Source organism: Mytilus galloprovincialis, chromosome 1, assembly GCF_965363235.1.
Source record: "Mytilus galloprovincialis chromosome 1, xbMytGall1.hap1.1, whole genome shotgun sequence".
Classification (NCBI taxonomy): domain Eukaryota; kingdom Metazoa; phylum Mollusca; class Bivalvia; order Mytilida; family Mytilidae; genus Mytilus; species Mytilus galloprovincialis.
In genome coordinates this window covers 46,894,506-46,919,354 of record NC_134838.1, presented here as the reverse complement: position 1 = coordinate 46,919,354, position 24,849 = coordinate 46,894,506, and the positions used below count along the sequence as shown (strand labels likewise).

Here is a 24,849-nt window from a genome sequence, read left to right as displayed (position 1 = left end):
GACTGATTTAGCATATTAATCTATTGTAATAAAAATTCATAATATCTAATAAAATTTGTAGATTTAGCTAACAATGTCCTTATATTTGTATAAAATAACATTTGTTTATAGTGGAAAGTTGTTTTAACGTTAAATAAGCTACAATTAAAAATTGCTTTCTAGTCCCTCTCTGTGATGACCTGTAGAGAACTTTGGTTCATTTCCCAATCAATCTATCGTGAAGGGAAGATAATTAATACGATTTTCAATCATAGTCTTTTTCCAAAATGATGAACGGTTCTTTATATTGGTAAGTAATCATTTTAAACGTTTCAAATTTATGAAATTATATTCGTACATCAATGTTTTTGATACACCAATAACAAAAACTGAAATATATTGAATTGATACATTTTGTAACTATTCAAATTTGTATCAGAAACCTAAACTTAATTATAAAATAATGAACCTGTTAAAGGGAGACAATACTCGCATAACTTTTTCGAATTGGCACATAATACAACGGAATGTCACTCTTGCATACAAATGGCACATCAATATAATTAATTAACTGTGCAATCGCGCTCCACCTTCAATGATGATTCTAAATTATAAATATAACCAAAAGTTGTTAATCTATAGATAGTAAAGACTAATGAAATCTAACCCACTGTTAAAATATTTCTTTGCATTTTTTTTAAAACTTCCTCAGTAAAATGCTTGAGCCACTTGACTTTCATAGCTCATAATTAACGTTTTTACACAATATTTAAATAAAGTAGCTAAAGATTATTCGCTTCTCAAAGTGTAAGACGCAATAAAAATCGTATGCTTGCACCATCTTACCCAAAACAGATTTAATTAAGTTCTTAACATTTCGACATTTCTTCGTTAAAACCGGTTTTAAACAAATCACAAGTACGTGTTAAGATCCGACTAAATACCCATATCTCGATATCGTCAGGTTAATTTGCTAACTGATTATATATTTTTGACAAATAATCTTTCCATTCTCGATTTTATTTATTTCCTCATATTCTTAACTTATTGAAATAATTTTCGGGTCTTTCTATCCGTTCTACCAACATCCCAAATATGTTTCTTTCGAGAAGATTATAATGAAAAATAATTCTCGTTCGGGTCAATGGCAGCAACAGCTACTATATTTATCCTCTTTTTGCTTGATCAATAATTTCAATTTTATCCTCAGCTTTTGAAAGAAAACGACAGTTTGAAATTGCTCATTTTATTAAGATTAAAAAGTGATCTACAGTTCTTAAAATAGGATGAGTATTTTTCACATGCGTCCGTTTTTCGGATGCGTGGAAATAACTGTTAGCGTATGCAACAAACGTTCGTGCTAGCAGAAAAATATCTGTTACTATAGGTCCCAAAGTCGAAAGGTTTGGTATTATAGAAAACTTATCATTTATCAAAAACTTGGACACCTTTAAGATCAGCACATGGTTTACAAAACGTTGATGGAAGTCAAATTTCTTGTTGATTTATTACATTTTAGAATACATTTTTGAAAACTCTCTCCAAAAAATATATCATTAAACAGAACGTGTCAAATGCTTAAGACACAAAAATGATAAACTTTTAGTCTATGGAAAATTAAATATATATAATACGTTACATTGACGTTCCTTGCAAAAAACATTCAATTTGGACGTGGTAACATTTTGGAGAGACATGGACAACTTAATGGAAATTGATGAAAAATTTATCGTTTCCTTAACATTGAAGGCTTAAAAAAATCTTCAAAAGAAAATGCATTTCAGGAGTAACATTTGTTTTCATAATTCATTTGTCCGTCACAAATTTGAAATACCCTAAATTAGCATGGTACTGAAAAAATTTAAACGATGGCTCTATGGTAACATTTAAGGGAGACACGGAAAATACTGAAAAAAAATGAGAGAAGCTATGTTAGAAATAAATATGTGTTCGTAGAATTCAATAAAATTACATTTGCATGTAGAGGTGGTGAACCTTTTCTATAACTTATGTGAAAATATTGTAATATCGAAGTGCTTGCTTTCATTTTTGTATACTCGAATTTACAAATCTTACAGCTGTATGGAATTTTGAATATGGCCACTAGAACTATGCGTAACCGTTGCACACCATGCATATGATCATATTATATTCCACCTTTTTGAATTTCATCGTAATCTATTTAGTAGTTTTTGATTTTTTTTTTCGTTTATATTTGTATGGTTAGTTAATGTTGTAACGTTTTACACGGCAAAAATGGCATTATGAACAATGGACTTATTGTTTAACTATGTAATAATACATAAAATTGAATATATTAAAATTAAGTTTTATCTAATATCGATTAAAATGACGAACCAAGACAAGTAATTACATGTATTTGATAATACGTAGAATTGCTTTGTTTTTGTCCTACTTATGCATCAAGAAATGGTCAAATGAAAGATAGACCGAATACCGTGCATAACGTCAGTCTAGTTATTTTTAGGAAGAGACTGTTAAAAACGGAGAACGAAGTAATGTAAACCACGATGTTTATAATTATGCAATCTTATAAAAATATTTCGCCGATGAGTTGGATAACCATTCTATCCACCTCGATATTTGTACATGCTATAACGTTTGATCAGTAAAAAATATAGAAAATCTGCTATCATATAGTAAAGTAATTGGAACTGATTTTTTTCTTCTAAATTATAAAGTGTCCTTTCTGAAGTGACGTCATTTTGAACTGTTCTACAGTCCTGACTGATTTAGTTATTTCTGACTGACTGTTCTACTGTTAGAACTGATTTGGACAGTTCTACTAGAACAGTTTTAGACAGTTCTACCCTAGAACCGATCCTGACAGTTCTACCTAGAACTGATTTAGTCAGTTCTACTTAGAACAGTTCTAGGTAGAACTGTTCTAGGACAGGTTAGAACAGTTCTATGACAGATTATTCTGACAGTTCTAATAAGAGGTTAGAAGTGATCTCCACTGTATATTTGTCTGTATATGTAAAAAACTGTTTTTGTTCTGTTCCTATTTCGTTTATTCTGTTTGTTGTCTGATATTTAATTAATTGTATGTATTCATTGTATCTCAATTGTGAAGAAATGAATAAATGAGCTAGCACTACAAATTTCTGTGATGTCTCCCAGTAAATTATTTCGACGACTTGCACATTTTTGTAATGTCTATAATATTATTCTCGTCGTGAATATCACTGTGTGTTATATTGGTCATCTTGTGATAATCGCCTAACTCTTAAACTTCTTAATTTTAAGATGACACTACTTTCCGTGTCATTCATGTGATAAACCCGATTATCATATTTAAAGTGTACAAATTGGGTTCTCCTATAGTTATTATTTAAGTAGCACGTCTGTCTCTTCAGTGACCACTTGCGAGTCTTTCTTCTTTTGTACAACGTTGGATGTAATACCCACAATTTATCTGAAATACATTTATTATCAAACATATATTGTAAAGTGTTATGTCTCCTTAAAATCTACTATTTTTGGCACACCGATTCGAAAATATAGCACTATATAAATTATAGGAAATATGTTGATTACTCAATTATGCACTAAATTTTGTTTTGTCTTTTTGAAGACACATATTTTTCATATAAATACATGATAACTTAAAAGATGAATGCAACTCATCTGATGTTGAAGTTTTCAGATTTTATTTTGCTTCGTTTTGTGTGCTGTTTTGTTCTTTTTTTTTTAATTTTTTTTTTATCTTTTGCAAATTTGTTTATTCATGTTAGTTTTTATTCCATCAAATAGCTGTATGTTTGTCTATATATCTTTGTTGTCACTGATAAGTGTGTTAGGTAAACATTTTCCAATTTTTATATGAAAATATCCATACTGTATCCGACACATATGTTAGGATGAAGAGTAAACAGCCACTGCGTAAATAACGACTTCAGATAACCATAATAACTGTACATATTAAACACATGGTTTTTTTGAAAATAATTTGGACAACTCTGTAAATATTCAAAATGCGTGCGGATATACTGTTTTGAAATACCGGAAAAACAACATACTACTTTTGAATATATCTTTAAAAAATCATTGGACTTGTCGGAGATTCTAGCGGTACCATCATTTCAGTTCAATCAAACTAGAAAACCGTCTTCATCCAATAAAGCAAATGAGGCTGAAGCTGTCTGGTATTATGTCACTCAATATCATTTCAATGTCTTAACTATCAATGAAAGTGAACTCTGAGGTTAGTAGTACGTAACGTATACAGAGAAGATACTTCCTGACCTTCATGTAACTTTAATTTGAAGTAGCACTTGTCTGCAATGCAGTTGTGATTGTGGGATTTCCATGATATTTACTGTTTTAAGGGAAATCCAACTAGTGTTATAATTGCTTGCATCTTACATATTATATAAATAGGTTAATGACTTTAAACCTGTACGCTGAAAAAGGCACATAATGTTAGCTAAACATATTCCATGAGACTGCACGAGTTAATATTATTGTTCTATTTTAAGGAATTTCCAATTGCTGTATCAATTCATATAGGCAATGTACATAAATTGGCTCTAAACTGTCATTCAAAAATATTTTGTAATGCACCGACTAATCATCTGATGTGGGTCATTTATTTTTATTTGTCGGGACAATCTTTGTTTTTCGCTAAACTTAATTCAGAAAACCAGTTTGTCAATAACGTACTTAAACCTTTCAATATAAAAATTCGGTAGGTTTTCTTTCTTAAATCGTTTCCGAATCCGTTTGAGCATACCAATGTCATGTGTTTTTAATTTTATGCCCCACCTACGATAGTAGAGGGGCATTATGTTTTCTGGTCTGTGGCTCCGTTCGTCCGTCCGTCTGTGGTTCCGTTCGTCCGTTCAGGTTAAAGTTTTTGGTCAAGGTAGTTTTTGATGAAGCTGAAGTCCAATCAACTTGAAACTTAGTACACTTGTTGCTTATGAGATGATCTTTCTAATTTTGAAGCCAAATTAGACTTTTGACCCCAATTTCACGGTCCACTGAACATAGAAAATGAAAGTGGGAGTTTCAGGTTAAAGTTTTTGGTCAAGGTAGTTTTTGATGAAGCTGAAGTCCAATCAACTTGAAACTTAGTACACTTGTTGCTTCTGATATGATCTTTCTAATTTTAATGCCAAATTAGATAATTACCCAATTTCACGGTCCATGGAACATGGAAAAGGATAGTGCGAGTGGGGCATCCGTGTACTTTGGACACATTCTTGTTTGCAATTGCTTTGTCAATTAATTTTTTTTTCTTTAGGAGTTATTGACATTTATAGTCAATTTTTAACCATTTTTCGTAAATCTTAGAAATCTTTTACAAAAATCTTCTCCTCTGAAACTACTGGGCAAAATTAATCCAAACTTGGCCACAATCATCTTTGGGGTATCTACTTTTAAAAATGTGTGGCGTGACCCGGCCAACCAACCAAGATGGCGCCATGGCTAAAAATAGAACATAGTGGTAAAATGCAGTTTTTGGCTTATAACTCAAAAACCAAAGCATTGAGAGCAAATCTGACATGGGTTAAAAGTGTTTATCAGGTCAAGATCTATCTGTCCTGAAATTTTCAGATGAATCGAACAACCTGTTGTTGGGTTGCTGCCCCTAAATTAGTATTTTTAAGGAAATTTTGCTGTTTTTGGTTATTATCTTGAATATTATTATAGATAGATACAAACTGTTTACAGCAATAATGTTCAGCAAAGTAAGATTTACAAATACGTCAACACAAACAAAAATGGTCAGTTGACCCCTTTAGGAGTTCTTGCACTTTATAGTCAAATTTTAACCATTTTTTCATAAATCTTAGTAATCTTTTACAAAAATCTTCTCCTCTGAAACTACTAGGCCAAATTAAACCAAACTTGGCCACAATCATCATTGGGGTATCTAATTTAAAAAAATGTGTGGCGTACCCGGCCAACCAACCAAGATGGCTGCCATGTCTGAAAATAGAATATAGGGGTAAAATGCAGTTTTTGGCTTATAACTCAAAAACCAAAGCATTTAGAGAAAATCTGACGGAGTAAATTTGTTTATCAGGTCAAAATCTTTCTGCCCTCGAATTTTCAGATGAATCCGACAACCTGTTGTTGGGTTGCTGCCCCTGAATTGGTAATTTTAGGGAATTTTTGCTGTTTTTGGTTAATATCTTGAATATTATTATAGATAGAGATAAACTGTAAACATCAATAATGTTCAGCAAAGTAAGATTTACAAATAAGTGAACATGACCGAAATGGTCAGTTGACATCTTTAGGAGTGATTGCCCTTTATAGTCAATTTTTAACCATTTTTCGTAAATCTTAGAAATCTTTTACAAAAATCTTCTCCTCTGAAATTACTAGGCCAAATTAATCCAAACTTGGCCACAATCTTCTTTGGGGGTATCTAATTGAAAAAAATGTGTCTGGTGACCCGGCCATCCAACCAAAATGGCTGCCACGGCTAAAAATAGAACATAGGGTAAAATGCAGTTTTTGGCTTATAACTCAAAAACGGAAACATTTAAAGAAAATCTGACAAGGTTAAATTGTCTATCAGCTCAAGATCTATCTGCCCTGATATTTTCACATGGATCGGACAACCCGTTGTTAGGTTACTGCCCTGAGTTGGTAATTTTAAGGAATTTTTGCTGTTTTTGGTTAATATCTTGAATATTATTGTACATAGAGATAAACTGTAAACAGCAATAATGTTCAGCAAAGTAAGATTTCCAAATAAGTCAACATGACCGAAATGGTCAGTTGACCCCTTTAGGAGTTATTGCCCTTTATAGTCAATTTTTAACCATTTTTCGTAAATCTTAGAAATCTTTTACAAAAATCTTCTCCTCTGAAATTACTAGGCCAAATTAATCCAAACTTGGCCACAATCATCTTTGGGGTATCTAATTGAAAAAAATGTGTCCGGTGACCTGGCCATCAAACCAAAATGGCTGCCACGGCTAAAAATAGAACATAGGGGTAAAATGCAGTTTTTGGCTTATAACTCAAAAACGGAAGCATTTAGAGAAAATCTGACAGGGTTAAATTGTCTATCAGGTAAGATCTATCTGCCCTAATATTTTCACATGGATCGGACAACCCGTTGTTAGGTTACTGCCCTGAGTTGGTAATTTTAAGGAAATTTTGCCGTTTTTTTGTTATTATCTTGAATATTATTATAGAAAGAGATAAACTGTAAACAGCAATAATGTTCAGCAAAACAAGATCTACAAATAAGTTTTCATGACCAAAATAGTCAATTGACCCCTTAAGGAGTCATTGCCCTTTATAGTTAATTATTAGCATTTTCATAAATTTTGTAAATTTTTAGAAAATATTTTCCACTGTAATTACTGGGCCAAGTCATTATAGATAGAGATAATTGTAGCAACAAGAATGTTCAGTAAAATAAGATCTACAAACACATCACCATCACCAAAACACAATTATGTCATGAATTTATCTGTGTCCATTGTTTAATATGCACATAGACCAAGGTGAGCGACACAGGCTCTTGAGAGCCTCTAGTTTCTAATAGGAGAAAAAAAGGTAATATCAAAATAAAAAACAGAACTAAATTACAGAAATCGCTTAAATTTTACAAAAGTTTGTTTAAGTACAGTTTATTTGAAAGAAAATAATAAAAAAAATATATATATAGAGTCATCGATAAGTTAAAAAAGTTATTTCAATTTTAATGCAAAAAAAAAAAGTTTTTATCAAAGGGAGATAATGTAGAGCTTTCTCAATGATATAAACAATTTAAAAAGTCATATTGGGCCAAAACAAATTTTTTGGTTGATTTTTGTACAATATCATAAAGGAACAACTAATAATGTAATAAATAAAATTTGTAATGAAAAAAAATTTCCATTTTTGCTGATTTTTTTGTACCTTCGAGCTTCATTAAATTAGAAAACATTATAACCATTTAAAATTATTAACCCCAAACTTTCTGAAAAAGTAAGATTTTTTGCAATTGTTCATGACCACAACAAACGACGGACGTATAAAGATGTCAATTCGACCATGTGAGCTAAAAAATTAAATTAAATAATGGCAACACCTGCTACAGTTCTGTCCTGTAGAAGCTACATGCTTTGTTAGGCTATTCATCTTAAACTGTGACATATTATTTGGCTCTGACTAAACACTAATACATTCATCTGTTGTATGATTTACTAGGACAATGTAAAATGAATCATGTCCCTTTGTTAGAGATATAAACTGATATACCTATTTATTTCTAATATAAATATCCGATACAATACCAAGTAAGAAAACCTGCAGGTGCAATATTCATAAGTGATCTATTTATAAACCGACGTCCTTGAGAGATTTTAACCGAGAAACAAGTGTTATATTAGTTTGGGATTTTTTGTACGTAGGCGACAGTACAGATGCTGTAGATACATTCGTGCATTCTATTTGTTTATAACTTGCTAACAAACATGGACGGGACAGGAATTCTTTATATACTTTTAGAGTTCCTTTTTTTTCTGCAAATTGCATATTCAGAAACACAGGTATATTTGTAAGTAGAATCCTATACAGCTTCTGATTGGTTGATACAGGATTGGAATAACATTTAATCGAAAGATTATCCAATTAGGTTTAAAAATTGCCGAAAATCATATTCACACTTTACGAAGTATAGAAAATATCTTCCATTTCTGCACGTCGGAGCCATTAAAAATATGCCTTTTTCATTAAACGAAAAAAGTAGACGATCTTTTTCGACTGAATTTTAAGTCAATTTGAGCCGCATGACCCTAAACATTTTTTTTGTTGTAATGCAACACTGGCATTTCTAGTAACAGGAACTGCTTCCCGTTTTTCCCTAGTTTGTATAGTCGTCGAGAAAAAAATACGGAACACTAGTGGTACCCTATGGAAAATGCATTACGAATAATTGCGCTTTTGTAACCTGAAGGAGATATGCTATTAATTAAAATAATCGGGATTCTTTCTGCTTATGCAGTAAATAGATAAAGGAAGATGTGGTGTGAGTGCCAATGAGACAACTCTCCATCCAAATAACAATTTTAAAAAAGTAAACCATTATAGTAAACATATATTTACAAACATAACATAAATCGTATCAAAGAAACAATGCTTGCAGGAACCTCTTTTTTGATGTATGATCATGAAAAGTCCTGCGAAATCCTTGCTCTAAAAAAAAAAAAAAAAATAAACTATCAAGAAAATTCGGTTTAAAATGCCTTATTTTAGACTGAGAGCCATGATAGTATAGTATACTTTACATGTAAGGTTATCTGTTAAACAAAACGGTTGGACATTTGATTTTGGGTCTACACTATATTCAATTAAAATAATAACAACAATGTGTTTTAAAAGCTTTCTTCAGAAAATGACAACTGAGTATTAAATTACACTTCATAATATTATATTTTAATTACCTCTTCTCTGTTCAACTTTAACTTTTTGTGTAAACTGAAACTAGAAATTTCAATATATATCTCAAAAACTCAATGCTACTATTAATACACACATTTTAACGAAATTTCAGTGAAAACGTCATTAAAGAAAATAATTGTATAACAATAGTTGTGACGACCAATAAATCATCTGAAAAAAGTTTTTGTTGTCATGGAAACTGACCAGCTACAAATATCCAGTAATATGAAATAACTCCATGAAGTATAATTATCTATTAACTTTTCATTTTTTTTTTGCAATATTTTATTCCTCATATCGAATAATTGTCAAATAATTTTCTTGCGACACCATCAGTTTATGTTCGATTCATGAAATATGTGGCAGTTGCACCAATAGTAGGGTGCCCAATAAACAAATTTGATCGATTTGCCTTAACGGAATAACACACGGCTATATTTTATATCATTAGAAAGAGGAAAACAAGCCTCATCGAAACACCGTTGTCGTCGTTGTCTGCCTCGGTCACGATTTCTTTTTTTTAATCAGGGTCAAAGGTCAATGCAAAAATTCAAGAAAAGTGCAGTCACATATAGATAGCTTGTTTCTCATGCATATATGCTTTTGGAGCATAATAAAAACAACTAGTTTATAGAAAAATATCATTTGCATCTACATTTAGAACTTATTTTATATTTTTATCGCCAAAAATGACTTTGATTGACTTTTTTGCATATAGGGTGCAAATTTGAAATTTTCAAACAACTGTTAAGCAACAGTGACCTTGACCTATTTAATTTCAAAATTTGAAATTTGTGTATTCAATTCGTTACAAGTAAGATATAAAGATGTTTTTAAGATCTTAACTTTAATCATTTGTCTAAAACAAAATGTGTTTTTTTCATGTCTTTTGATAGTAAGGTGTTCTAGGTAAATATAAAATTTCTGTTATTGGGTGTGAAAGAGTATTAATCTTATAAATGACTTGTTTCGAAATTAACGGTCGAATTCGGGTGAATATAAAGCTCTGTGTATAGCTTTTCATTACAGAAGAAAAAATACTGCAAACGGAGAAAAAAAGGGGGGCTAAAGTTATGAAAACAAAACGTCTATTAGAAACAGGTAAAACACCTTCCTTCATATACAAATGACTCAATGAGCAACAATTGGCTATAAGCATTCCAAAAACATAACAAGGGAGAGGGTTATGTGCAGCACCGATGTATTTTACAAACAATTGCAAACAAAAAAGGCGTTAGAAACCAATGGAACATTAAAAACTAAGACAAACATTTATCGGTAGAACAAAATTTGGCGGAAAAAATGATAATAATAATAATCAGAACAAATACAATAGGTCTTCCACAGTTCTGTGGGAAGACCTAATTATAAAAACCAACAAAAAAAATATTTCCCTAAACAGAACAACAATCTTCAAAATAACTGGACTATTCAAAATATACAAATAAACCATACAGGCGGAAACCCGGTTGAAATAGAACAAAAGAATCGAAACTCTTTGTTAGAGAAGGCGATAAATGCTTACTGCAATATGTGCTATAGTAACAAAAAAATTAAAAGTAAAGAAAAACAAATAAAATGACAATTTTCTTCTAAATTACAAAGTGTTCTATTTTAAAAACGCCATTTGCATAAGGTTTCAATTTATCTATTAAATAGTTAAGCAGAACAATTATATATCAAGTCGACCACATGGGTATCTATCAAGTTGGATGTGGAAAATGCATAACCTCCGATTTTTTTGAAAAAAAAATACCACGGACGGAGAACATATCAATCTATAAGTTCAGTATGAGGATCATTATGGTGCTATGCGGATAAATTTATCGGTTTTCAAGAGCAAGTTTGGCAGCGTGTCATCCCTACAATGGCTTCCATTTCTACTATTGTGAAAACTAACTTGCGTAATGGGGAGATAATTTTGACGAAGTAGAATCCTGACTGCATACAACAAGCAAAAATGAGAAATGAAGTTAGTGACAATTGTCCTAGTAAATGACCTGATAGTGTAGCCTACAAAACGGCACGAGAAAATGCGTGTTTTAATCAAGGCAGAATTATCAATAAATTTGTGTTTTAAATTGCTATTTTCTTCTCAACGATTAACAATACACGTAAGATATTTGGCACACATATGAACCATGTCTTATTGATGTAATCAGAGTAAACATCCAGTGAAAGTAACACCCAATATACTTTCTTTCGTTCAAATTGTCATGATTGTGGTAAATTTCATCTAACAAATAGTCTAACTAAAATCATGAAATACTTATACTTAGATTATATAAATTTTCTCAGATAAATTTAATTTTTAAGCTAAATGATAAGTATTAGTTGAAGAAATAACACAGAAAGCAATAATTTTATTTTTCGTGGAAGATGGCCTGTACGATCAGATATCGTTGGGTACCCTAAGAAACCACAAAATTTTGAAAACGTGACTACGGGAGCTTACGCCGACATTCATGATTGGAAAATATAATGATATTCCAATAGTTTGCATATAAATGTAGCCGTGTGTTATCCGTTAACTTAAACTCGTTAACTAGAAGTCTTTTTTCGATACTGGGCACCCTACTACAAGCCTGGCCAGGTAACAATACGCTTGTTTAAAGTAAGACATTACATTTTGTTAAAATTCATCGTAAAACAACTTCAAATATATTGATATTTTTTGTTTAAACATAGAATTTTGCGAAAAGATCGACGATCTTTGTTTCAAACTAGAGTCTGATATGTAATTTTTGTTTGCTGACCAATAAATGTAAAAGTTGCGAATAAACTGGCAAACCAAATCTTTGTATTTATGAAATAATTGATAAGTAATATGAAACGAGTTACTGGTGAAAAAATAATGTTTATCAAATTATTGAACAAATGCATGTTTATATCATCAACTTAGTCTTCTGTGCACGATTTATCACCTTTACGCATCCATACCGTAAAATCGTATTTTTTTTTCTCTCGGTCTGTTATGATGTGAAAATATGACAGCTAATTAATTTTCGTGTTTTGAAACCGTAGGTAACAGATTGTCACATTTATAGTAAACAATCGACAAAGAGTCATGGATATTTATCTCGTGTATAACATGTACACTAAGATAATAGTTTATTTAAATGACAGATCCATGCTTGTTACGATCACCGGATTTTTACGAGAAAGATCACGCTGAGTTCACCTGCAGAAGGAAAACATATCGGCGAATTGTTTACTAGTAGCAAACAATTAAAAAGTTTACATTTCATCTAAATTTGAACAAATTATAGAATTTTATTGAGAAAAAAGTATATGTACATATTGAGTTTTATACTAACAACTAGCCATTCAGTTATAAAAAAAAACATATGCATCATTTTTTTTAATTTAAAGTTTCATATGACTTACAGTTTTCACTGTTTTTGTTTTGGCGTTTTTGCTTTATATCCGAAAAGTTATTACAGATAATAGAAACGCATATAGACTAAAAATATTAGCAAGACGAAATCGACATATAGAGGAAATAGTTACCAAGTCAGGAATACCAGTTGTTATCCATTCGTTCGATGTGTTTGAGCTTTTGATTTTGTCATTTTCTAAAGGACTTTCCGTTTAGAATTATCCAAGTAGTTCGGTATTTTTTGTCATTTTACTCTTTGTTTTAAGTTAAATTAGTCCGTACGATACAATTAAGACGAAAAAGGCATCTTTTTGCGATATGTCACAATTTGACGTCGCAAACGTTTGCCTTCAAGGGATTATTTCTTTCTTATATTGCTTTTCCATGGCTGTTTATTTTTAAAATTTATTGCTAACTCCATTTATGTACGTACTTACACTCCATTTTCTAATAACTTTTATATGGTTTTACTTTTTTCTCATTCATCAACTTTTTTTTTATCTTTTCATTTTGTGGTCCCTATCGTTAAGCTGGGGAAAAAAATGTGAATAGATAAGACAAATATACAAATATCTTTATGGTGTTTTGAAAAAAAATCCCATGTGAATAAATAAACTCATCATAGATACATGTACCAGGATTACATTTTGTATTTATACCAGACGCGCGTTTCGTCTACAAAAATACTCATCAGTGACGCTCGAATCCAAAAGAGTTAAAAAGGCCACATAAACGAGAAATTTCACATATCAAGCAACCCTGACAGACAATGAAAACATCGCAAAGAAACCGAAAAATGGTTCTTCCACGGATTCAATTTCTAACACAACATAGATATCAACGCAATAACTTTATGTATTTGTCTTACATACCATAGATGTGCGCTTCTAATTTTAAAAGCAACGTTAATCGTGATTTTCAAAAATCTTGTAAAAGTCTTTAGGAGAGTTCGGTGAATGGTTAAAGGCTTTTTTATTTAACGGAAACTATGTATTATTTACAAATACATTTAGAATGACAAGCATGGAATATCACTTATACTCCAGTTACACTATAAAAAAACACATATAGGCAACACCGAATTAAAATTCAAATTGAAAAAAAAACAGTCTTTTTTGTGAAAAATTTGTTAATTTAAAAATAGAATTAGTTAGACATTATTTAAATCTCACATGAGTTAAATCAATAAATAGCGACTCGATAAGTTCTTATCTGCACATGCAGCTACTAACAATAAACAATAACACAGATGTTTTTATCCTCATTGTTTTCAACATTTAAAACAAAAAAGTTTAGAAAGTTATGTGATTGACACCTTGAAATGGGTCCTCCAAAACTCTTAACTGCAGCGATATGGCAGATTATCAGCATGAGAGAAGCAGGTATGTCGCTGTGGTAATTGTACGTATTATTGGTTATCACCATTCCACTATAAGTCGTTTTGAGAACAAAAATCAGGCAACAAACGAAGTTCAAGACCTTCTGAGATCAAGAAGACCCCCTATAACATTTGCTACGGAAAATCAAGCATAATGAAGGTTGGTCAGAAGGAAACCCATTGCAAACAATACAAAAAGAAAGTGGTTGCCATAATACAGGATACTTTAAACAAAAACTGTTCGAGATCGACTCATTACTACTGGTTATCGTGCGATAAGACGTTAATGCTGCACCAAGTACTAATTCGTTGGCGTTTAACGATCAACCATGAGGTCGACAATCATCTTATGCTTAATTTTGAAATGTCTGACATTGTAAAGTTCGAATACAGTAAAAGTTGTAAAAGGCATTTCATTTTGTTATCAAAATTGTGGTTAGATAAAACATTTTTTCATACATCTTTTTTTATACGTTTTAATGCCAATGGTATCATTAACTATGTTTCAATTTTATTTTACAAATATTTTATCATATTCTTTTTTTTTTTTTTTTATCTAAAATCTGATTTATTGCACTATTGCTGTTATAATTAATACCATGTCTACAGCATTTGACAGGGCATCCCTGAAGCGTTAGTTTTACTGAACAAACAGGGAGATTGTTCAGTAAATTATCAATAATAATAATAAATGGTTAGATTTACATGTTACAATATTGTGTATACAGATTATACAGATTACTACAGAAATTATTTTCCGGAAAAAAATACATTCGTGAACCGCTTTGACTCTGTATATATGCTAGTTGACCTGGTCATGACCTATTGATCAAGGATTACACGATGGAGGCAAATTAACAGTCGAAGCAGTTTGTTGTATATTAATTATGTAGGTGAACATACTTGGTTACGAATTGAAGTACATTATATAAGTATATTTATTTATGAGTATGTGATATATTAAATGAAGGATGCGTCAGAATAGTAGGGGTTTAATCTTTATCACTGATCATGATCATGACGAAGTCTACAACACGTGGTTTTAAGATTAACTAATATAGAGACACACGTATTGCTGAATAAATTAGCATATAGCATATATGCGAGAATAATAATTATATGTATAAGCTTATTTCTTTCAAAATTTTACCATGTTTACCACCTGAAAGTGTCGAAATATTTAAGTAGTTCAAAAAATCTTTTTTGAACAGGGCAAACACATCAAAATTTGTAGTTTTATAATTTGAACTGTGAGTGCACTTGTGGATAGAAAATGTAATGAGTGTCACCAACAGATTTATATCATAATAATTGATATCACCGATTTTATATCCTATAATGAGATTTCTGTAGTTTAGGATAATATTTATGATGACCTATTTTAACTTTATTTAATTGTATTTTGATCTTTTCCCAAAAAGTTTTAAAGTAACGACATTCTAGGAAAAAATGTTTATAATCTTCTGTTACATTACATAAGTCGCATTTACTGTCTTCTTTTATCTTCCATTGAAAAAGCAATTGTTTGCAAGGAAGGATATGATGCAGCAATTTCCATTTAAATATTTTTAATCTGTTATCTTTTAAATAAGTAAATATAAAGTTAAGCATTGATTTAATTGGAATTAACGAATCTAAATTTAGGACACGTTTCCATTTAAAGAAACCTGGAGGCGTGTCTTCATTTCCACTATTAATGTGTGTGTATATCTGTTTTGTTTCCATTACTTGTAAAATTATTATCTTATTTTTTTCTTTTGTATTGATGCAAAGGTTAAGTTTATTTTTTACTTTTGATTTTATTGATTTTTCTGATTTAAGTACCTTGAGCCATTTATTTGGTAAGGCATAATTAAGTTTTGAAATTTCAAACATTAAATTGGATTCTGAGGATATTTTATTAGATATTATTTCTTGAGAGATATTACCATTTTGGTCTATTATATCGTTAACGTATATAATACCTTCTTTTATTCAATTTATAAAAAACTAAACACTTTCCTTGAAATTTTATCAGTTTGTATCCCCATAAGATTTGTTGTCTAATGTTTTTAAAATTCATATTGAGTTTGGTATTATTTAAATTTTGTACTTTGAACCAAGACTTTACAATTTCTAAGTAGAATTTTGGTAAAGTTTTATGTAGGTTTTGTATTGAGTAAATGTTGTCTAGATTCATGTAAAGTAGCATGAAATTAGCACCAAATTTATTAAAGTAAAATGTCGGAATTACTTTCCAGTTAGCAAAATCATCTGCAGTAAGTCTTTTTATCCATGCTATTTGTAGTGCAGTTATATAATTGTCTATATCTGTCATTTTAAGCCCTCCCTCAGTAGTATTTTTGCTAAGGGTGGTTCGTTTGACCTTTTCTCGTTTACCATTCCATATAAAATTGTAGATAATAGTTTTAAACTGTTGAATAAATTCATGTGGTAGGTTTGTGACTGAAGCTAAATATGTAAGGTTAGGTATAAGAAGAGATTTTACAACTGTTATTTTACCTATCATTGTAAGATTTCTTTTTTTCCAATTACTTATTAATTTGTCACATTTCTGTATTATTTTTTCAGTATTCAGCTTATCACATTCAGCTCGATCTGTTCCAAAATAAACTCCTAGACTTTTTATTGGTCCTTTATTCCATGTTATATTTTCAAACTTATCTTTACAATGTTTTAATTTTCCTAACCAAATGCCCTCAGTTTTTGATCTATTTAATTTTAAACCTGATAGCGTTCCAAAGATTTCAATAATATTAAGAGTGTGACGTACTTCATCTTTTGATTTTAGAAAAAGTGTTGTGTCGTCAGCTAATTGAGAAATCTTTAAACTGTGTGTTTTAGTATCTAGCTTAATTTGAAAACCTTTGATGTTGTTGTCTTGTCTTATTCTGCAGGACAAAATTTCTACAGCAGTAACAAAAATCAGGGAACTTAACGGGCAGTCTTGTCTAATACCGCGTTTAATGTTATATGGTGATGAGACCCACCCATTGTTTAACATACAACCCGTTATGTCTTTGTACAGAGTTTTAACCCATTTGATAAAAGGATTTGGAAGGCCGAATTTCTTGAGTGCTTCATACATAAATGGCCATTCCAATGAGTCAAAGGCCTTGGAAAAATCTATGAAGAGCAATGCTCCTTCAATATTAAAGTATTCTGCATGGTCTATTATGTCTTGAATTTGACGAATGTTGAAACCTATATATCTATTTTTTATGTAACCATTTTGGTCACTATGGATGATTTTAGTTAGTATTGGTTTAAGACGTTGTGCTAAAGAATATGCCATAAGCTTTGTATCAACATTGAGTAAAGTAATTGGTCTATAGTTGTCTAAAAGAAGTGGGTTTCCCTTTTTCTATAATAAAGAGACTACTCCTATTTTTTGTAGTGTGCTCATTTCTTCCTTTTGATAGCATGTGTTAAAAACTTTAACAACAATTTCTTTTAAATTTGTCCAGAAGGTTCGATAAAATTCTACACTGATCCCGTCGATGCCCGGTGATTTATTTAATTTCATAGATTTAATAGCTTCTGTACATTCTTTTATGGTAAGCTCCCCTTCTAGATTTTCAGTTCCCTCATGAGAAAGAGTTTTATCTACTTTTGTTTCTGTTATATATATTTTTTATTTCATTTTCATTAGGATTTGTACTTTTATATAAATTTTCATAGAAGTTTTTTTCTAACTTTAAAATTTCAGATGAATCTGTTATAATTTCTCCTTTTTCATTCGTAAGTGCAGAAATATTTTTATGAGTTTGTCTGGATTTTTCAAGGCCTATAAAAAAATTTGTGTTTGTTTCTCCTTCTTCTGTCCATTTTACACGTGATCTAACCTGAGCTCCCTTTGCTTCATTTATGTAAAGGTTCTCTAGTTTTTTCTCAGCATTGTTTATTCTATTTTGAACATTATTATCCTGTAAGTTTTCTGCATTTTCGTTCAATTTTTTTAATGACAGTTCTAATTTAATTATTTCATTTTTATTTTCAGCTTGTTTTTGCCTACAGTATTTAATGGTTATGTCTCTTACTTCAGCTTTAAAAACGTCCCACTTAACTCGAGGATCTACAGCCGTAGTAAGTATTTTTTGTTTATAAGTTTGAATTAAGTTATTAATGAGATTTTGATATTTTGTGTCATTCAATATACTGTTATTAATTTTAAAGAAACCTCGGCCTCTACTGTGTGCTTTGTGTCTTAGCTTTAATGAAATTGCCTGATGATCAGTGTAAGAAATAGCAGCGGGTCTAATATCTGCTGCTGTAATATGTGGTCTTATATCAGAGCTAATAAGAAAATAATCTATTCTGCTTGCTATGTTAAAGTTATTTTTCCTTCTCCAGGTGAACTGTCTTTTGTTTGGGTTAATTTCTCTCCATATATCAACTAACTTATGTTTTTTTATTAATTGTTTCAAACTATTTACAGGTTTATTAAATTTTTGTGTACTTGTACTTTTTCTGTCGTTTTCAGTCAGACTTTCATTTATATCCCCTCCAAGTATTAAAATGCCTAATCTATTATTTTCAATTAAGTTGTTTATTTTTTTGAAGAAAGAATTTCTATTTCTTTGTATATTTGGTGCATAAACATTAACTAAAGTGAAGATGTTATTATCAAGTTCTACATTAATTAGAATAAACCTGCCCTCCTCATCTTTAATTTCATTTATTATTTTGTGATTTATGTTTTCTTTAATTAAAATTGAAACACCTCTGGATAGGGAATTGCCAAAACTATGGTATATCTTACATTTAGTTTCACTATTTATTACATTTATGTTTTTATCGGTGAAATGGGACTCTTGAATAAACAAGATGTCACATTTTTGATTTTCACACCAAATATATAGTCTGTCTCGCTTTTCTTTTTTTCCTAGCCCTTGGCAGTTCAAGGAGCAAATATTTAAATTATTACTCATCTAAATAATGAACTATACATGTATTAGCAAAGATTACTACAGAGATATACATCATAACAAACTGTTTTAAGTTGTTGTATACAATACAACTATGACTAAACGTAAAATAGTAGTAATGCATGAGTATATATAATATATATGTATCATTATAATATGTGTTTTTTACAATAATACAGTTTTGTACTTGTGCCTGTATGTATATAGGAGCTTGATTTTCAGAAATTACTTTTTCTATTTTCAGATATTTGAATTGTTCAATATGGAGTGTTCGAGTGCTCAACAACATTATAACTGTGATCAAATGAAATATATTCTCAACAGTTTTTGATGACGTCTTAAATTTTCCATACATTTGAACCTGGAAATGATATCTTTTTGTGTAGAATTCTTTGGAGATTTTTAAATGTTCACTTAACGCTGCTGTACATGTGTGTATCATGTGTTTTAATAAGATATGGATCTGTACTTCAAGTGAATATACTGCGTCAAAATGATTAGCATAGCTGGTTGTGGAATATGTGTGTCTTGATAGTATGGTGCAAAAATATATGAGTGCAATTCGTTTCGTACTTCCTGTGTGTGATGCGGTATATGGTGATATACTACATGTAGTTGCGTACCATATTTGCAATTTCGTAGGAATATGAAGTGGTTGGTATATTTTCCGATTATCCTTGTTTGAATTGCAGAAAATAGAAGATTTGTTTGTACAATCAGTGCTTACGTGTAATAAAAGCATTTTGGTGATGAACCGAATTGAACAAATGCAGCCTAATGACGTGGATAGTAGAACTAGTGATCGTTTCATTTTGTTAACTAGTGAATAAAAGTTTTTTTCTTTTTGTTGGTTTAATGCTTGTTTTAAAATTATCTGTTTCTTTCAGACATATGTTTTTGTTGGTATTTTGTGAATAAACATACATATAAGATAAATTACATATTACACTGTTTTCTATTTCTACATCATCATGATCATCAATTGAGAACATATGATCTAGTTTTGTGTCATATTTCTCTTTTTGATTGGTTAATATACATGTACTACTCTTATCAACACAAATACAATATACAATATGTATAGAGGATAAGTAGTTTTCATTTTCGATATCATTATTCAAACACATATAATCTAAATTATATCGTATTTTTTTATTTTTTTTTTTAACATAATAAATAAAAGTCATGAAAAAACATAAAATGAGAACATTGTTTATGTTTACCATAACATCAGTTGGACACATACAATATATTATTACAAAGAGTTCTTTTTTTTGTTTTATCATATTCTATCCAAAATAAGACGCTGATTTTTCAAGGTTTAAAAAATCAAGGTGTTGTAACACCTTTTTCCATGTTTATATCTTATTCATGACTTGTTACAAACATGTAGAAAATGGTAGATTAAATCAGGTTTCATAGCAAGCTAAACCTCTCACTTGCAAGATAGGCGCATAGATATCCGTTATATTGACAACGATGTGTGAACAAAACTAACAGACATAATAGGTAAAACTGTAAACCACAGGGGTACAGCAGTCAACATTGTGTTATAATTTTAATCACTATAATATCAAACAAATAGGTTAACAAAGAAAAGCAATAAAATTAAATAAACAAAGCACATAAGCAAACCCGGAAGACATGAATATAAAAACTTACCATAGCACAAAAGCACGACGACGGGATGTATAGGTACGGAGCTACGTCAAAAGTAGAATCACAATAAATACTGAACTCCTAGGAAAATTCAAAAAGGAAAGTCCCTAATCAAATTGCAAAATCAAACAAAAATGGATAACAACTGTCATATTCCTGTCTTGGTACAGGATAGATCTTACAAAGATAGACTAAACAGGAAAAGTAATTAACTAAACTGGCTAAAGGATATCATGTACAATTTCATAATCCTGAAGCAGCACCAATAGTTTTTAATCATGCACTGAAATAAGAACATATATATGGCATATATCAAAATATGAAAGTCACCAGGCAAATCAACACTCAGTCTTTCTATTTATTCAGCTCATCGTTTATCAAAGAAGAATTGAAATCAATAATCTACAATATATCTTCTTGTCAGATCCTTTAATTTTTCGTTGAAAATGCTGTCTTTATATTTATAATGCCTCCAATTTTTCTAATTTCTCAGCATATGTTTTGATGTAAAGGGCATGCAAAAAGGCCAATACCAGTGTTATCTTTTCGTCAGACGACGTTGAAAATCAAATCATAGTAAATGACCTTTCAATAAATGTTAGATAATTAACAAGGGTTCCTCACAAAGTGTATAATTTTCATTTACTATTTTGTTCAAAGATGTGGGAACACTAATTTCTGCTACATTAGAAGAAAATCTTTATTAATAACAATAATTTCTCATCACTGTCATCACGTATACAGAAAAGTGAACCTTCAGCGTAGGTACAAGTACACTTTAATATTAAGTAGCACTTGTCTACAAATCAGTTGTGGGAATTCCATTTAATGTATCAGGGAAAACCAACAAAAGCTGAAATAGCATTCACCCCTGATTGCAATAAATGTATTTACGTAAAGAGTAATGCTAATTCCTGTGTAGATTATTATCTGCATAAACTTCAACAAAAGACATAAATCTGTAAATACTGCAAACAAATTCAGTGTTGTATAATAACAAAGGATGAACTTAGGGAAAACATTTGATAATCAGTCACGAATCATATGTTTATTGAAACTTGTACATTCGTTTCGATAAACACATGCGGCCAAATTGAGATGGGTTGTATATGATACTTTAACAAAAAGATATAAAACAAAATGTTCAAACTACGACAATAAAATATACTAAACAAAGCGGCATTCTGTCTCTTCTTACTTAGAAGTTATGGCACATTAAAGGTTTCTATCTGAATTGAAGTACAAACACTTGTTTTTGCGTTTTGGTCATTTTAAACATGTTTACCTTAAAATTTGTTTTTCTCATAGTTATTCGCTTATTTAGTATCTATAAAAGAGGAAGTAAAAAGTTAGTTACCTTTTCACAGGAAAAAGAACATATGAAAATTATGTTCATGATAAAAATTGAATAATTAATATTTTTATTGGGCAATAATATTCCGAATTGGCCGCAAAGCGTATAATACCCTAAAAATACTGACTGTCGTTTGTTGTAACTTGTAAACAAAGTCCGTTTTTCGATATATAAGGTTATCTTTGAGCTATTAACACGATTAAAGTATGATAATAATACACTTGGAAAAACTGCAGGTAAATATTATTTTGAGACGTCCTTCAGATTTCAACCGAGAATTAAGTGTTTTGTGTTTTTGATTACGTTGTCGGCATTGGCTTCCTGCAGATACATAAATCGTGTATTATAGGTGCTTATAAATTTGTTAAGCAACAGTGACTGAACATGGACGGGACAATGATTATTCACTCACTTTTAGTGATTTCTTTTTTGAATACGCAAATTGTACATTCAGAAACACAGGTAAGAAGTTTATTTGTCCGGGTGAAAGGTCATGCTTCAAAAAATCAATGTCAAGCAAAAAAAATATATATATATACGTATTGTGGCTGATGCTTTCTTGATTTAGAAATCTATATTTTGCGTAACTTTTCTCACAATTCTTTGCTCACTAAGTATCTATAAAAGAGGAAGTAAAAAGTTAGTTACTTTTTTACAGGAAAAAGAACATATGAAAATTATGTTCATGATAAAAATTGAGTAATGAGTATTTTTCTTGGACAATAATATAATTCCGAATTGGTCGCACAGCGTACTATATCCTAAAAATACTGACAGTCGTTTGTTGTAACTAGTAAACAAATTCCGTTGTTCTATAGATAAAGTTATCTTTGAGCTATTAACACGATTAAAGTAGGATAAAAATACACTTGGAAAAACTACAGGTTAATGTTATTTTGAGACGTCCTTCAGATTTCAACCGAGAATTAAGTGTTTTGGGTTTTTGATTACGTTGTCGGCATTGGCTTCCTGCAGATACATAAATCGTGTATTATAGGTGCTTATAAATTTGTTAAGCAACAGTGACTGAACATGGACGGGACAATGATTATTCACTCACTTTTAGTGATTTCTTTTTTGAATACGCAAACTGTACATTCAGAAACACAGGTAAGAACTTTATTTGTCCGGGTGAAAGGTCATGCTTCAAAAAATAAATGTGTCAAGCAAAAACAAAATATGTTTTGATTATATTCTTTTATGGGTTTCCTTTGTGACACATTTGTTTGTATTCATTGTGATTTAGTATAACACAGTGTTAACTATTTCACCCCTTTTTATGACATTGTTTACCTATTATGTATTTTCGTTTTGTTCACACATTGTTGTCAATATAATGGATTTTTATGCGATTGTCATACTACTGAGAGGGTTTGCTTGTTACAAAACCAGCTTTAATCCAATATTTTGAACTTCAGGAAATGCCGGCTACAAGTCAGGATAATAATAGCTGTTATCCATTCGTTTGATGTGTTTGAGCTTTTCATTTCGCAATTCGATTAGAGACTTTCCGTTTTGAATTTCCCTCGGAGTTCAGTATTTTTGTTATTTTACTTTTTAGAGAAGTAAAGTATTGCAATAAAGTCTACGTATCATATACATATGTTTTCATTTTGGAAACAAAATGTCCAAATATTTTACCCTTGGTTACGTGTGACGTTATTTTCCTATCAAGCTATCTTCGTTCCTTTCAATAAAAAACACGCCTCCCTATCTTCTGTTTCAGCTGTATGGCATATTAAGTGACTTTTCATTTAGAGATAGTTTCCTCCCCGATACTACAAATAAATCACCAATGACTGGTACGACACACAACTCGAAAAGGGTGACAAATGTCTTAAATTCAACGTCCTTAAATCTTCTAATGTCCGTCCTTAAGCTTTTGCTACTGTTTCGGCGTCAACATTTTATCATTGGAAAATAACTCCAAGTTATTTGTATTTATGGGTTTAAATTTATGTAACGTGAAATGCAGTTTCTGTTACGTCTTTAAGGATATAATAGATAATAAAGTTTATGCTTGAAAAAACAACGTAGGAAATACAAATTTTTGTTTATTTTCTTTTTATCAATTACATTCATTTTTCATGAATGCGAAGATAATTTCTTCTTCAATATTTTAAACCATAAAATCAAATGAAATATTCGGACTCAGCGGATACTACTTTACCAGCTGTGACATTTTATATGAGCAATATATTCGCCTGGCAGACCGACAAATTTCAATCTCGTACAAACTTTTAATTTTAGAGCATTTTGGTTTTTATACTACTATGTAATAATAACTTGTGGAGGGGGACGCACATAACGACATGGCTGTTGGCCTTCGACAACAGTGATCGCTTCAGGTTATGAATACTATAATTGCTCTTCCTAAAAGAGGAATGTAAACACCTCAAGCGGATTTCTCTTCGTTCAGTTATGTGTTTATTTGATGTCTGATGTACAGTAGTTGTAGTTTGTTTATGTAATTTATACGTGTTTCTTGTTTCTCGTTTTTTTTATTTTATATAGATTAGACCGTTGGTTTTCCGGTTTGAATGGTTTAACATTAGTATTTTTTTGGGCCCTTTTTAGCTTGTTGTTCGGTGTGAGCCAAGGCTCCGTGTTGAAGGCCGTACATTGACCTATAATGGTTTACTTTTTTTAAATTGTTATTTGGATGGAGAGTTGTCTCATTGGCACTCACACCACATCTTCCTATATCTTATTATTTGTATAATGTTTTGTATGACAGTACTTTTAATTCATTTGA

At 30.6% G+C, this 24,849-nt stretch overlaps 1 protein-coding gene across 3 annotated transcripts in view; it reads left to right on the top strand.

Moving 5' to 3' along the window:
* LOC143076071 (inter-alpha-trypsin inhibitor heavy chain H3-like) overlaps positions 1-24,849 on the top strand; it is a 162,316-nt gene that overhangs the window by 103,605 nt on the left and 33,862 nt on the right. The window contains exon 1 of one of the 3 annotated variants that reach the window (XM_076251715.1): positions 22,361-22,556. The exons of 1 other annotated variant lie outside the window; for it this stretch is intronic. In XM_076251715.1, coding sequence (XP_076107830.1) covers positions 22,479-22,556 — 78 coding nt within the window. In that variant the 5' untranslated portion in view covers positions 22,361-22,478. Of the gene's footprint in view, positions 1-22,360; positions 22,557-22,996; positions 23,205-24,849 lie in introns of those variants that run through there. One more of the 3 variants, XM_076251721.1, reaches the window with a different exon arrangement.